The following is a 15,544-nucleotide window of genomic DNA, read 5'->3' on the forward strand; positions in this document are numbered from 1 at the left end:
TTTACTATTTCATTCTACTTCAGTAACTGGATATGACCTTTTTTTTAGTTGTTCATTATAAACAATAGATCTCCCATTCTCCCCCTATTCACATTGTCTCCTGTTAATTGTATATTTTCCTTTTGAAGGTTCTTTCTAAATATTATCCGGAAATAGTGATGAGTACTCCTTCAATTGGGCGTAAAGGGAAGGCTCTTCGTCGGCGACATCAGAGGAGATCTGCTGAATCCCAGCTGCATCTTAAAGGAAGTACTTGCCACATGGGACAAATTTTACCTCCTGTAGTTCCTTCAGAGTCAGAAACTGGTATTTAAATCCCATCCATTTTGAGCGTTTATGACTGTTATGATTGGAAGTCCCCTTTTCTGTTTACTTTCTGTCCAGCACTGAAAACAGGTGGAACAAAGAAAACACTCGAGATGAAGATAGGTAGTGATGATCTTCATGGGGTTTCTATTGATATGCAGAGAGAGTGGCAATCTTTACTTAGTTTATTAGTTTGTCTCGGTTGTTTAGTTCTTATATTTTGTGTTTTCTTTTAGGAGGCTATCTTTGGTTTGTTCTTGTACTTGTTTCCCACATCAGTAATAATTTTTATTCCTTTATTTAAAAAAGCTTGGTAAATCCTTTTCTGAAACTATAAAAGCATATTAAGGTGTTCTTTCTTATGTTTAATTAAAATAATTTGTGATCTGGTACCCGGTGATAATTGCATTTGAATTTCTGAATAAATGCTTAGCTTTTTCCATGTGTTACAGAAGGAATTTTGGGCTCTGCATCAGAAATACAAACCTTAACTGGTGAAATTCCTTCTAATGAAAGGGCTGGATGTGAAGGGATTAAATCCGATGACAAATTTTCACATTTTGAGAATTTCTGCCACTCTGGGTTGTCTCATCTTGGAATTAAACATTCAAATGATATAAACCTTCAAGGCATATGGAAGGAAGCAGAACCATTTTCTGTATGTCATTTTCAATTCCTTCTATTATTTTGTTTCAAACTATTGTCATTATAATGCTCAAAATTCAATTTTTTTTAGTACTTTGCCTAGGACTTGATTTTCTCCAAAAAGCTAATTTTAACTTTGTCATGAGTTAATTTTAGATTATGGGAGAAATTTATTTCTTTTTTCCTTTTTATTGTCTTCTTCTATAAGTGTTTATACTTTATAGATAAGTTTATCCAAACAGAACCACAGTAGTTGAGATGTTGTAGTTGGATGCATTAGTCAAATTATAATGGGAATTGGGCATATGCAAGAAATGAGATTGTAAATCCAGCTGATAGGCACTCAGTGATAAAAAAGGGTCTATGTAATGGGCAAAAATAGACAAGTAGAGGAGGCCAGGTGGGAATTAATGGGTAACAGATCCCCTATAAAAGAGAGATAGAACAGTTGGTAGTTAGCAGTTGCTAACTGACAGGCTTGTAAGGAGAGATCTAGGGTGCTATCTTTCTGAGATTGGTGAATAAGATTCTTGGGTTGTGTCTCTTCCCAGTTCTTGCAAGTTTTCCACGTTGCTTTCCCCTGATCTCAGTTGAGCAAGTCGTCATCCAACACACTATTTATCATATTTCTAGTCTCCTAAGGTAGTGGGATTTGTTGGCTTATTTGGTTAATAGGGTTGAATTTATTAGGAAAAATTATAATTGATGAACATTGTTGAATATTTAGCATGAAGCGGGAAAAAACCTTTTAAAGTCTAAAACTTGGTTGATCTTAATTTCTTGAAATTATAGGGATTTAGGTACAGGAGGAAAAGAGAGATAATAGAGACAATGATATTATCTTGTGTATACTAATGTGATACAAGATACAAAGCCTTAACTTCTATTTATATTTTTTAGTACGAATTATAGACTCCTAATCTCAATCAAATAAGAAAACAAATCATAAAATATAATGAAATAAGGAAACCATTCATAAGTTTATCATCCAAGATACTCTTTAATATTCTATGATACAATAATGAGATATTTAATAATTTTAACGCAATCTGTGTTTAGATGGACTCAAGGTTATCAATAAGGTTATACGGCGGATGGCGGCAAGGACCTTTAAGTGCCATATTGTCATGGCGGATGCCATGGCGGTCTATGGCGGACAAAAAAAAAAAAATATATATATATATATATAATATGATGCAAAAACAGAAAAATAACAAACACATATTAAAACCAACAATATAACAATCTAAAATTCATGGCATTCATAATCTAGTAATAGTCATCATAAATTCCTAACCAACAAAAAGATTAAATGGCAACGGCGATGGCAGAACTCAAAGGAGGAGGCGTGCGGAGGGAGAATCTATCACGCGCGGAGGAAGTACCAGGAGGAAGAAAGTCTCGTTGGAGGTAGCGATGGCGCGCTCAGAGGTGACGGTGGCGCGCTCGGAGGTGATGGTGGCTCGCAGGGAGGTTAGCGTGGCACGACAATGGTGCACGCGGAGGGGGAGAAGAAAGTCACGTCGTAAGTGACGGTGGCGGCCGCGTCGGAGGCGACGGTGGCAGCTGCGTCGGAGACAATGGTGGCAGGCGGAGGCGACGGTGGCAGGGGGTCTTGTCGGAGCAGCCGCGGGTTGCACGGAAGAGAGGCTATTATGTATTAGGGTTTCTGCAACCCTATTTTATGTGTTGGGTGCCCAACCCGGGAAAGAAACTCGGGCCCAAACCAAAAAAGAAAAACAAAATGGCCCAAACCGAAAAAAATATAAAAAAATGGTCCAAAATGGCGCCATGTTCGCCATTCACGCCATGGACCGCTATGCCTAACCCGCCTTAACGGCCGTAACGGCCGCCATCTTCAAAATGGCGGATCCCCGCCATACACAGCCTAAACAGCCATAACGGATCGTGGCCGCCGCCGCCATACCTTTATGGCGCCGATATGGCGCCGCCATAACGGCTATTTAACAACACTGGATGGACCGTAGAATTTGGTTTTTTAAGTTATAATATTTTGATTTAATATTTATATTTCTATTCATTGGTTGTGTTTTCTTGGCACCTGATAAGCACCCTAACGCTTGGAAAACCCTCCCTTAAAAGCTAGAGCTATCAAGGGGGGGAGAATGAAACACTTAAATATTCCACTGAGCATCCAATACAACTCCATCTGGGACTCAAGCACTGCCGCTAAGAGTCAATGTCTGCTGACACTTCACTCAACCTTTTTGGTCACCCCTTCGTAGGTAGTCTTTTCCGGGACATTAGCAACCAACTCTGCTACCAATTTATAAGCACTCAAGCACTTGGGGAACCCTCCCTTAAAAGTTACCTGTTAAGAGGAGAACCAAACACTTAAATTCTCTACTGAGAATCCCATACTTCTTGTGGGACTTAGGCACCCCATAATACCCAAGTCCCTATCAGTATCATCATGTCAATATAATTTTGATCATAAAATTAAGTTTTCTGCAAAACTAGAATAATCTGTTTGAACTGCATTAGTGATGTTTTTAGAATTCCAATGAAAGCAAAATTTCACACGTACTTTTTTTGAAGTTACATATATTTATGTTAGTGTATATGGGTTACAACAAAAAGGGAATATTTGTTTGTTAGTCCTTTTTGCTTTTTGCATTCTGTGATATCTTTAGGATATCTTCAGAATCTTTTAGTGGACAGTTGTCCTGCCACCTCTCTTGTTTTTCTCTCTCCGCTGGTTGCTTTTACAACTGTTTTCTCTCTTTTCTCTAGCTGCTGTATTTAGAAACGGTTCTCTATATATTCAGCACTCCTTGTATTCTTTCTACAGCAACAATGATAATAAAGCTTCACTATTACATTTTACCTCTTGATTTTATCTAACATGGTATCAAAGCCTTCTGATCCTGTACCCAGATCTTAATTTTTCTTCCTCATCTCTTCTATGGCAACATCAAATAATCCCTCCCCCTTTTCACAATTTTTCTCCAACTCCATAGCTGAAAAACTTGATGATTCGAATTATCTTCACTGGAGGCAGCAGATCGAACCTGTCATCAAATCCCACAAACTTCAACGGTTTGTGGTTAATCCGCAAATTCCACCCCGGTATCTAACCGATGCTGATCGTGATTCTGATATTATTAATCCAGAATATGAAACCTGGGAGGTCCAGGATCAAATGCTTCTCACATGGCTGCAATCGACGCTCTCGAAGTCTATCCTTTCACGTGTCATTGGCTCCGTTCACTCTTATCAAGTGTGGGACAAGGTTCACGAGTATTTTCATACTCAAACTAAAGCTCGTGCTCGACAGCTCTGCACTGACCTGCGTTCCACCACTCTTGATGGTCAGTCTATGCGTGATTTTCTGACTCAAATCAAAACTATTGCTGATGAACTTGCTGGAGTTGGGAGTCCTGTGTCTCTTGAAGAATATGTTGATGTTGTTCTTGAAGGACTGCCTCAGGAGTATGCACCTGTGGTCTCTGTTATTGAAAGCAAGTTTTTCACTCCTCCTATTGCTGAAGTGGAAGCTCTTCTTCTTGCTCATGAGTCCAGAGCTAATCGGTTTCGTAAGTGTTAGATATAATTTTATCTTATGGTTATTTTATCTTATGGGCCTAGGCCCACTACTTTGTATTTAAACACATCTTTTGCTTTGCAATACACAAGGAATATGTTCTCTTCATTCACCATCACTCTCAACATGGTATCTAGAGCCTAATCCTTGACCTCCCGGTGGACCCACTGTTCATCGGTGCCTGGAAAACGTGTCTCATTCCGTTTTCCGGCTACCCACCCTGTCGTGTCTCATTCCGACAATTTTTTCTATTTTTTAGGGTTTTCTTCGTCACTGCCGCCGCCGTCCACCGCCGCCGCCGTCGACTTTCCGGCCGGCGACCCACCCACCCAGGTCGCCCTGCTCCGGCGACTCACCCGCCACCGGTCGCGCGGCGAACGAAGATCGCACGCGCCCTCACGCGCCGATCTCCTCCTCGCACGTTTTCTCTCTCCTCCACGCCGGCTGCCGCGCGTGGCGGCGCGTCCGGCCACCTTTCCGGCAGCGACCACCGGCGCCGGACTCGCCCAGACCCCCTCTACCCCGATCTGTGATTTGTTTTGTGATCGGTCATCGTTTGTCACGGGTCTCTTCCTTCTCGGGCCGTTTCTTTCTCTCTCCTGTTGCTGTTTCTCTCTCCTATTACAGCATCTATGGCTTCCTCTTCCGCTGCTCGGCCTGACTCTGCTATTTTCACTAATTATGTCAATGTCCCTCTTTCCATTGACAAGTTAGATGGCACCAATTATGATACTTGGGCTTCGGATATCAAGCTCTGGCTTAAGGGACAGGATTATGTTGCTCACCTTACCCAGACAGCTGCTTCTATTGATGAGAAGGATCGTCCTCGTTGGTTGAAAATTGACGCTCAAATTTGTAGTGTCCTTAAGTCGACCATTCATCCCTCCTTAAAGCAAATTTTTCGTGCCCATGAGACATGTGTTGATTTATGGGAACAAGCCCGAGTGTTATACACCAATGATACTCAACGTCTCTATGGTGTGTGTCAACATCTCCAGAATATCATCTCTCCCCGACGCCTTGATGGTTCCATGGCTGAGTATTTGGGCAAAGTTCATGGCCTCCTACATGACTTCAATGAACTTTTGCCTCCTGCTGACACTCCTGCCAAGGAACTAGAGCAACGCCAAACATTCTTTATGTTGATGGCACTGTATGGGCTTCCTGATGAGTACTCTTCCATTCGTGATCAGATTTTGGGATCTCCGACCGTGCCTACCTTGAACTCGGCTTGGTCCACTCTGTTGCGTGTGCCCTGCAAGTCTTCCCCTGACATCTCTTCTTCCGCTACCACTGGCGACTCCTCTGCTTTGGTGTCTCAACGTGATGATCGTCAGCGTTCTCGCAAACCGGGCAAAGGTCGTCCTAAGTGTGATCATTGTCACAAACTGGGTCACACAATTGACCGTTGCTATGTCTTACATGGTCATCCCCCTCGCCCTGCTAGTGCCGTTGCCCACACTGCGTCTCCTGTCTCGACTGCATCTGGTGCTACCCCCCTCTGACAGTTCTGGCTCTGGGCCCCCAGCTCTCTTCAATGACTTCCTTACATGGTATGAAGAACGTCAAGCTTCCAATTCCACTGCTTCTGTTGCGCACACAGGTCCTTCATTTGTTGGTCTCACTCACTCCACCTCTCTTGGCCCTTGGGTCCTAGATTCTGGTGCTACCGATCATATTTCTGGTAATCGGTCTCTTTTCTCATCTCTTTCTACCTCTGCTTATTTACCCTCTATCACTATGGCTAATGGTTCTCGCGCCACATCTCATGGTGTTGGTACTGTCCATCTTTCTCCTTCTCTCTCCATGGACAATGTCCTTTATGTCCCAGAGTCTCCCTTTAATTTATTATCCCTTAGTCGTCTTACTCGTTCTCTTGATTGCCTTATTTCTTTTACTAAAGATTCTGTTTTCTTACAGGACCGGAGTTCGGGACGGATGATTGGCACCGGATGTGAGTCTCATGGCCTTTATCACCTACGCACCTCTGCTCCTGTTGGTTTGGTGGCGGATTCCCCTACCCTCATCCATGCTCAATTAGGTCATCCTAGCCTTGCCAAGCTTCAACACCTTGTACCACGTCTGTCTAAGTTGTCTCAGTTGTCGTGTGAGTCGTGTCAGTTAGGCAAACATAGTCGTAGTTCTTTTTCTCCGAGTGTCCACAAACAAGCATCGTCTCCTTTTGCTTTAGTTCATTCTGATATTTGGGGGCCGAGTCGGGTCCCGTCCACTTTAGGATTTCAGTATTTTGTCACTTTTATTGATGATTACTCTCGATGTACTTGGTTATTTTTAATGAAATCTCGTTCTGAATTATTTTCCATATTTCAATCTTTTTATAATGAAATTCAAACTCAATTTGGTGTTTCTATTCGTACTTTTCGTAGTGATAATGCTCGTGAATACCTTTCTCACTCCTTTAAAGCCTTCATGGCTTCCCATGGCATTCTTCATCAGACTTCTTGTGCATATACCCCTCAACAAAATGGGGTGGCTGAGCGCAAAAATAGACACCTTATTGAGACCACTCGCACCCTCTTACTTCATGGTCACGTTCCTCAAACTTTTTGGGGTGATGCTCTTCTCACTGCTTGTTATCTCATCAATTGAATGCCATCTTCTGTCCTTAACAACCAAATACCTCACTCTATTTTATTTCCCTCTCAACCTCTCCACCCCCTACCTCCTCGCGTTTTTGGATCTACGTGTTTTGTCCATAATCACAGTCCTGGCCTTGACAAACTCTCCGCTCGGTCTCATAAATGTGTCTTTTTAGGGTATCCTAGGTCTCAAAAAGGGTATAAATGTTTCTCACCCTCCCTTCGTCGCTACTTAATCTCAGCCGATGTCACCTTTCTTGAGTCTTCTCTCTACTTTTCATCTACTTCCTCTTCTCCTACACCTGTCCTTGCCCCTTCACCCTTACCTCTTGTCTTTGATACTCCTCCTGTGTCTGCTGTGTCACCCGACCCACCACCTCCGCCTCCACTTCAAGTTTATTATCGTCGGCAACGCTCCAACCTTCCCATTGGACCCTCACCTGACTCTACTTCGGTGCCACCTCCTCCGTCTCCTCCGGCCCAACCACTTGAGTCTGACCTCCCTATTGCCCTTCGGAAAGGTAATCGTTCTACTCGTAATCCTTCCCCTCATTATATTACTCTGAGTTATCACCGGTTATCCCCATCCCAATATACTTGTCTTTCTTCTCTTTCTTCTGTGTCTATTCCTAAAAATGTAGGTGATGCCTTGGCCCACCCTGGTTGGAAACAAGCCATGCTTGATGAACTGTGTGCTCTTCAGAACAATGGTAGTTGGGATCTTGTTTCTCTGCCTCCTGGGAAGTCTGTGGTTGGATGTCGATGGATCTTCACAATCAAGGTTGGTCCTGATGGCACCATTGATCGACTCAAAGCTCGTTTGGTCGCCAAAGGTTATACTCAAATTTTTGGATTAGACTATAGTGACACTTTCTCTCCTGTTGCCAAGATGGCCTCTGTCAGATTATTCTTAGCCATGGCTGCTCTTCGTCGTTGGCCTCTCTATCAACTGGATGTTAAAAATGTCTTTCTTCATGGGGATTTGCTTGAGGAAATTTATATGGAGCAACCTCCTGGGTTTGTTGCTCAGGGGGAGTCTTCCGGTTTGGTATGTCGTCTCCGCAAATCACTTTATGGTCTTAAGCAGTCTCCAAGGGCATGGTTTGGTAGATTCAGTACTGTAGTCCAACAGTTTGGTATGACTCGAAGCGAAGCTGATCATTCGGTCTTTTATCGACATTCCACTGCTGGGTGCATCTACTTGATAGTGTATGTTGATGATATTGTTCTCACTGGTAGTGATCATCATGGCATTTCTCAGATAAAACAACATCTTTGCCATCACTTTCAGACAAAAGACCTTGGTAAACTTAGGTATTTCTTGGGGATTGAGGTAGCGCAGTCTACAAATGGAATTGTAATATCTCAAAGAAAGTATGCATTGGATATTTTAGAGGAAACTGGGCTAATGAATTCCAAGCCCGTTGATACACCTATGGATCCTAATGCTAAACTTCTACCAAGTCAGGGGGAGCCTTTCTCAGATCCTGAGAGATATAGAAGACTGGTTGGGAAATTGAATTATCTCACGGTAACTCGTCCCGACATCTCTTTTGCAGTTAGTGTGGTGAGTCAATTTCTCAATTCTCCATGTGCAGGACATTGGAATGCAGTCATCCGCATTCTGAAGTATATCAAAGGTGCTCCAGGAAAAGGTTTATTATATGGCTACAACAATCATACCCAGGTTGTGGGATACTCAGATGCAGATTGGGCAGGCTCTCCCTCTGACAGGAGATCCACCTCAGGCTATTGTGTCTTTATTGGCAATAACTTGATTTCATGGAAAAGTAAGAAGCAAAATGTAGTGGCAAGATCTAGTGCAGAAGCAGAATACCGTGCCATGGCCTCTGCTACGTGTGAGCTTATTTGGCTCAAACAGTTGCTTAAAGAGCTGAGATTTGGCGAAGTTTCACAGATGACTCTCATATGTGATAACCAAGCTGCCCTGCATATTGCCTCAAATCCAGTATTTCACGAGAGGACCAAACACATTGAAATAGATTGTCACTTCATTCGTGAGAAGATTTTATCTGGGGACATTACTACTCAGTTTGTTAACTCTACTGATCAGTTGGCAGATGTCTTCACCAAATCATTACGGGGTCCTAGGATTGATTATATTTGTAACAAGCTTGGTGCATATGATCTATATACACCAACTTGAGGGGGAGTGTTAGATATAATTTTATCTTATGGTTATTTTATCTTATGGGCCTAGGCCCACTACTTTGTATTTAAACACATCTTTTGCTTTGCAATACACAAGGAATATGTTCTCTTCATTCACCATCACTCTCAACAGTAAGCAATCCTTTTCTCCTTCAATTAATTACACTCAGGGTTATTCTCGTGGCAGTGTTAGTGGTGGTCACAGTGGGCGTCGTTGTGGTCGAGGTTCGGGCAGAGGCCGTGGTGGTCGATTTGCCAATTTCCAGTGCCAGATTTGCTTCAAGTATGGCCATACTGCCAATGTTTGTTTCTATAGAGCTGATGTTAATTATCAACCTGCAGAATCCCTTGTTCTGTATGATCCTACCACACTGCAGCCTGTGCAGGTCACTTCTTCTTCAAATCTTAAAGGCTCCAACACTTGGGTGAATCCTAATCCGAAACAGCCCAGCCAGCAGGCTCATGTTAATGTCACACCAAGTGCTATGGTTGCTAATACTTCTCAACCAGGTGCTAACTCTTCATGGATTCCTGATTCTGGTGCTTCATTTCATGTTACTGGTGAGCCTCAGAACATTCATCAGCTTGAGCATTTTGATGGTCCAGACCAGATTTTCATAGGAAATGGTCAAGGTTTGCAAATCAATGGTTCTGGTTCTTCCATTTTTGTTTCTCCTATCAACTCTCAATTTAAGTTTCACCTAAATAATCTTCTCCATGTTCCTCTTATCACCAAAAATTTGTTGAGTGTCAGTCAGTTTGCTAAAGACAATTGTGTTTTCTTTGAGTTTCATGCTAATCATTGTCTTGTCAAATCTTAGGAAACCAATGAGGTTCTTCTTCAAGGTGTTGTTGATGCTGATGGGCTTTATTCTTTTCCAAATCTAAAGCTCCAAAGTCCCTCGGCATTGGTCACTTCTTCGGCTCAAATACCCTCTCAGTCTGCTGTCTCAACTTCTGCTGTCTTAGATAATTTCAATTTCAATAAAAATTCTAATGTATCTAGTTCTTCCACTATGTGGCATACTAGACTTGGTCATCCTAATTCTCATGTTCTTAAGCTTGTTCTTACACAATGTAACCTTCTCTCATCAAATACACATGTTACTGAATTTTGTTCCTCTTGTTGTGTTGGAAAGTCTCGTAGACTTCCTTCTTCTGCATCTCAAACTATATATTCTGCCCCCTTGGATTTAATTTTCACTGATTTATGGGGACCATCTCGCATTATATCTTTTTCTGGTTATCTTTACTATGTTGCCTTTATTGATGCATTCTCTAAATACACTTGGATATATCCCTTAAAATCAAAGGTTGAAACTCTATCTGTTTTTCAACAATTTAAGGCTATGGCTGAATTACAATTCAACACCAAAATTAAAAGTGTTCAATCTGATTGGGGAGGGGAATACCGCGCCTTTACTTCGTTTCTTGCCACAAATGGAATCCAACATAGAGTGATTTGTCCCCACACACATCATCAAAATGGTGTGGTTGAAAGGAAACATAGACATATTGTTGAAATTGGCCTCACCCTTCTTCATCATGCCTCCTTACCTCTAAAATTTTGGGATTTTGCTTTTACCACTGCTGTTTATCTTATCAATAGATTGCCTTCTGCTGCATTAAACTTTAATGTTCCTTTCACTACTTTATTCAACAAATCACCAGATTACAAATTCTTAAGAACCTTTGGTTGTGCTTGTTTTCCTTTCTTGAGACCATATGCCAGTCATAAACTTAATTTCAGATCCCAGGAGTGTGTTTTTCTGGGATACTCAAATTCTCACAAAGGGTACAAATGTCTCTCTTCTTCTGGCCGAATTTACATTTCAAAGGATGTCATCTTTAATGAACATAGATTTCCTTACACAGATTTGTTTCAGCCAAGCCTTACACAAAATGTCTCTCCATGTTAATACTTCAATCTCAATCCAGATTTGTCTCCTCCTTGCACCACTTCAACTGTTCTCTCCCAGCAGCCTCCTTTGCCTTCTCAAATTGGTGATTCAAGTGTATCATTCATTCCTTCAGTATCTTCTTCCCAAAATGTGTCTCATTCATCTCCTGAGTCTTCCTCACAAAATGTCTCTTCTCCTACCTCTTCCACTGCCACTGCCAGTATACCAAGAACCATTAATAACCATCCTATGGAAACCAGGTCTAAATCTGGTACATCCATCCCTGTTCTTAGCTCACAGTGAACCTAAAACTGTTAAACAAGCTCTTGCTGATCCTAACTGGTTCTCTGCTATGCAACAAGAGTACAATGCCTTAATGCTCAACCATACTTGGGACTTAGTTTCTCTGCCATTTGATCGCAAAGCAGTTGGATGTAAATGGGTTTTCAGAGTCAAGGAAAATGCTGATGGCTCTATAGATAAGCTTAAAGCTCGGCTGGTTGCAAAGGGTTTTCATCAAGTGCATGGTTTTGATTTTCATGAGACTTTCTCCCCTGTTATTAAACCTATAACTATTCGTATTATTCTCACTCTTGCTCTCACCAATAATTGGAATCTATTTCAGCTTGATGTAAATAATGCCTTTCTGAATGGCACTTTGGAAGAAACTATTTACATGGTGCAGCCTCCTGGATTTGAAGCTGGGGATAAGAGTATGGTTTGCAAGCTAAACAAGGCTCTCTATGGCTTGAAACAAGCTCCTCGTCAGTGGTTTGACAAATTAAAATTGACTCTAACTCGGTTTGGTTTTCAAGCTAGCAAATGTGATCCATCTCTGTTTCAGTACCAACATCAAACTCATACCATTTTTATTCTAGTTTATGTGGATGACATCCTTATCACTGGCAGCTCTTCTTTGCTCATTCAACAAATCACCAACCAACTTGACTCAATTTTCTCTTTAAAGCAATTGGGAAGCTTGGATTACTTTCTAGGTATTGAGGTTAAATACTTGCCTGACAAGTCTTTGGTTCTGACTCAAAGCAAGTACATTCGAGACCTTCTTTTTAAAACTAATTTGGCTGAAGCTCATGGTGCTCCTTCTCCTATGTTCTCTAACTGCAAATTGTCCAGGTCTGGGAATGACTTCTTTCATGATCCCACTCTTTTTCGATCTGTTGTTGGTGCCTTACAGTATGCTACACTTACAAGACCTGAAATCAGTTTTGCTGTTAACAAAGTTTGTCAATTTATGGCTACTCCTCTTGACTCCCATTGGGTGGCTGTCAAACGAATCCTCAAGTATTTAAAAGGCACACTCTCTTATGGTCTTCATATGCAACCTGCTGCTGTAAATGGACCCATCTCCCTCACTGCCTTTTGTGATGCTGATTGGGCCTCTGATATTGATGACAGGAGGTCCACTTCTGGTTCTGCTATCTTTTTTGGACCCAATTTGATATCTTGGTGGTCTAGGAAACAGCGTGTTATTGCTCGGTCCAGCACAGAAGCTGAATATCACAGTATAGCCCAAGCCTCTGCTGAATTAACTTGGATTCAAGCTCTTCTGCAAGAACTTAAGGTTCCCTTTTCTACACCTACTTTGCTCTGTGACAATCAAAGCGCGGTGGCCATTGCTCACAATCCTGTTTTCCACAGCAAAACAAAGCACATGGAGATTGATGTGTTCTTTGTTCGTGACAAAGTCCTCTCCAAGCAACTTCTGGTTTATCACAAACCAGCTCTTGATCAATGGGCTGATCTTCTTACTAAGCCTTTGTCTGCTGCTCGGTTTGAAGTTCTTAGGGACAAACTCAAAGTGCAAAGTTTTTGTGTCAAAACTTCACCTTGAGTTTGAGGGGGGCTGTTAGTGTATATGGGTTACAACAAAAAGGGAATATTTGTTTGTTAGTCCTTTTTGCTTTTTGCATTCTGTGATATCTTTAGGATATCTTTAGAATCTTTTAGTGGACAGCTGTCCTGCCACCTCTCTTGTTTTTCTCTCTCCGCTGGTTGCTTTTACAACTGTTTTATCTCTTTTCTCTAGCTGCTGTATTTAGAAACGGTTCTCTATATATTCAGCACTCCTTGTATTCTTTCTACAGCAACAATGATAATAAAGCTTCACTATTACATTTTACCTCTTGATTTTATCTAACAATTTATGCTATAATCCAAGCCAAAAGGAAAAACTATCAAGTACTTATGCAACAATTATGTACAGGACCTTGTAGGACCTTATTGGTCTCTCAGAGCTGCTTTAGGGCCTCTTTTGGAAACTCTTATTCTACTTGATAGGTTATTGTTTCTTCAAGAGCAAGGCAGTGCTCTGGAAGCCTGCTTGTTACCAATATTTGATCCAAACATATCTCCAAGAAATGTGGCCATAATTGCGAAAAAGGCTGACAAAGATTTAAGATTCTCCTGTTGCTGAAAGGTAAGTAGTGTGTTTGCACGTCATCTATGCGTATCCCTGCCATTTAATTTTGTTACCCACGCCATCTATTTGAATATTGTTTTGTTTTATTACTCTATTACTGTCTTTCTGTAGCAGGATACAATACATGCCAGAGTTCTCTTTCCAGACAAACAAAAGTGTGAAGCCAGACGGTGAAAGCATGAATGACTCAATGTTGCTTGGTTGGAGTGGAGTTTCTTGGTGAGATCCTTTTCTTGGTTGATGATTTTTCTGTCACGTGTTGATATTCTTAAATCTGTTAAATCATATAAGTTACCAGTATTACTTCTCCCCACTCCAATGCTCGACTTTCATATGAGCAAGACTTGATTCTCAAGATCGTCTCAGGTTAACAAGGCCACAATGATGCTACAATCATGCAATGCTCGACATTCTTGAGTTTTGATTCTCAAGATCCCCTCAGGTCAAGGTCAAGGTCATATTGGACAAGGCCACAATACTGCTGGCTGCTTCCCTCTGTCCATGTCAGAGAAAGTTTGTTACTCAGGTCCAACATCATGAGAAGTTACTTTGTTATCATTAATCATATGTAATGTCCTGAGTTGGTTGCTGGGCAATTCACGTAAATAATGCAAGCTTGTAGAATAAAGCCCGTGTTATTTGTGTTGATTATTAAGCTTATTTTGTATGTTATCATTCTTTTCGTTGTCTTTCCTGTGAGCATGGGTTTTTTAAGTATACTCAATATACATTGCTGGAACCTGGAAGTAATTTTCAGTAGTATGTGCTGAAAATGTGTGATAGATGTAGAGATGAAAGTGTTAGGTCATTTGAGAAACTGATAGTTCAGTCCAAACTCTTTTGTACTGTTGTATTTTCTTTCCCTGTATTTTATACTAGATCAGCTTGTTATATGCCCAGCCGTATATTCCTTTTTCTACCTGATCTCTTGTTTACTAATCAGATTTGATTGGATAGTTGATAGTTGAAGTCGATAAATTCGATACATTTTATGCTCGCTAGAAAGTAATATTCTTTGTAAAAAAAGGGTATGGTATATGAAATAGCATCTGTTTTCTTTTTTCTGTTTCAATCTATTTTGGTGATCATGTGTTGTTTAATAAGTTGTTCGACACTCTTATGGTTCGCTAAATGATGGTGCGCTTATTGTTACGTTCTTGTGTTATTTTTATTCTTGTAAGTGATGACCAAGATTAATTATTCTACAATTTTAACTAATGTTACGTTTTTGAGTTATTTTTTACTTTTCAAAGCAGGTTCTAAATTGATTTTGGTTCAAAACTAGTTTAAATATAGATAACCAGGTTTTAACCAACGTTAGCTGTAAAACAGATTTATATTGTATGAATTTTTTAAATATGGTTTGGTTTGGATTAATACTTAAAGTATAATCGACTGTTTTGCACACACCATACTTTCGTGTAACATTGATTGTCCTAGAATGTCTGTTGCAAATGAAATAGTGGATATAATCTTCAAAGAGAGAAATTTAGTCAAATATAACAAAATCAGAACAAGTTATTTCAAGACTAACAGGAAAAACCAGCAATTTTGTCACGTAACAGTGACGAGACTCTGCGTATTTAACTTCATCTGTGAGTACAAAACATGTACAAGACGTGAACAAGTAGCTTAGTATAATTTGTATATTCTGGTTCGGGTTGCTATATGAACTGCAGTATATTCCTTTTCTACCTGTCCTGTATCTTGTTGATAAACCACACCCGTACCTGGCTGTGATTAAGCACTCCAAACGAATTGGAAAATATGTATTTGATTTATTGGGTATGATTTTTCTCTTAGAAGAAGTCGTACTTGCAGGGTTGACAAGTGATAGCCTTATTTTTGTCATACTCAAATAGTGATTATGTTGTAAAGGCAATTGATGACCAAGAGTGACGAAGCTATGTTTTAG

At 40.8% G+C, this 15,544-nt stretch overlaps 1 protein-coding gene across 5 annotated transcripts in view; it reads left to right on the forward strand.

Moving 5' to 3' along the window:
- LOC109813615 (S-adenosyl-L-methionine-dependent methyltransferases superfamily protein) overlaps positions 1–14,536 on the forward strand; it is a 28,880-nt gene extending 14,344 nt beyond the window's left edge. The window contains exons 10-14 of one of the 5 annotated variants that reach the window (XR_014429940.1): positions 129–306; positions 759–964; positions 13,414–13,626; positions 13,741–13,848; positions 13,996–14,536. Coding sequence is in view for 3 of the 5 variants with exons in the window: in XM_083064544.1 (XP_082920670.1) it covers positions 129–306; positions 759–964; positions 11,815–13,041 (1,611 nt within the window). In the remaining 2 variants the exon portion in view is untranslated. The other 4 variants (XR_014429939.1, XM_083064546.1, XM_083064545.1 and 1 more) reach the window with 4 other exon arrangements.
- The last annotated feature ends 1,008 nt before the right edge of the window (positions 14,537–15,544 follow it).

This window comes from Cajanus cajan, chromosome 10, assembly GCF_000230855.2.
Source record: "Cajanus cajan strain Asha chromosome 10, NIPB_CcT2T_4, whole genome shotgun sequence".
Lineage (NCBI taxonomy): Eukaryota > Viridiplantae > Streptophyta > Magnoliopsida > Fabales > Fabaceae > Cajanus > Cajanus cajan.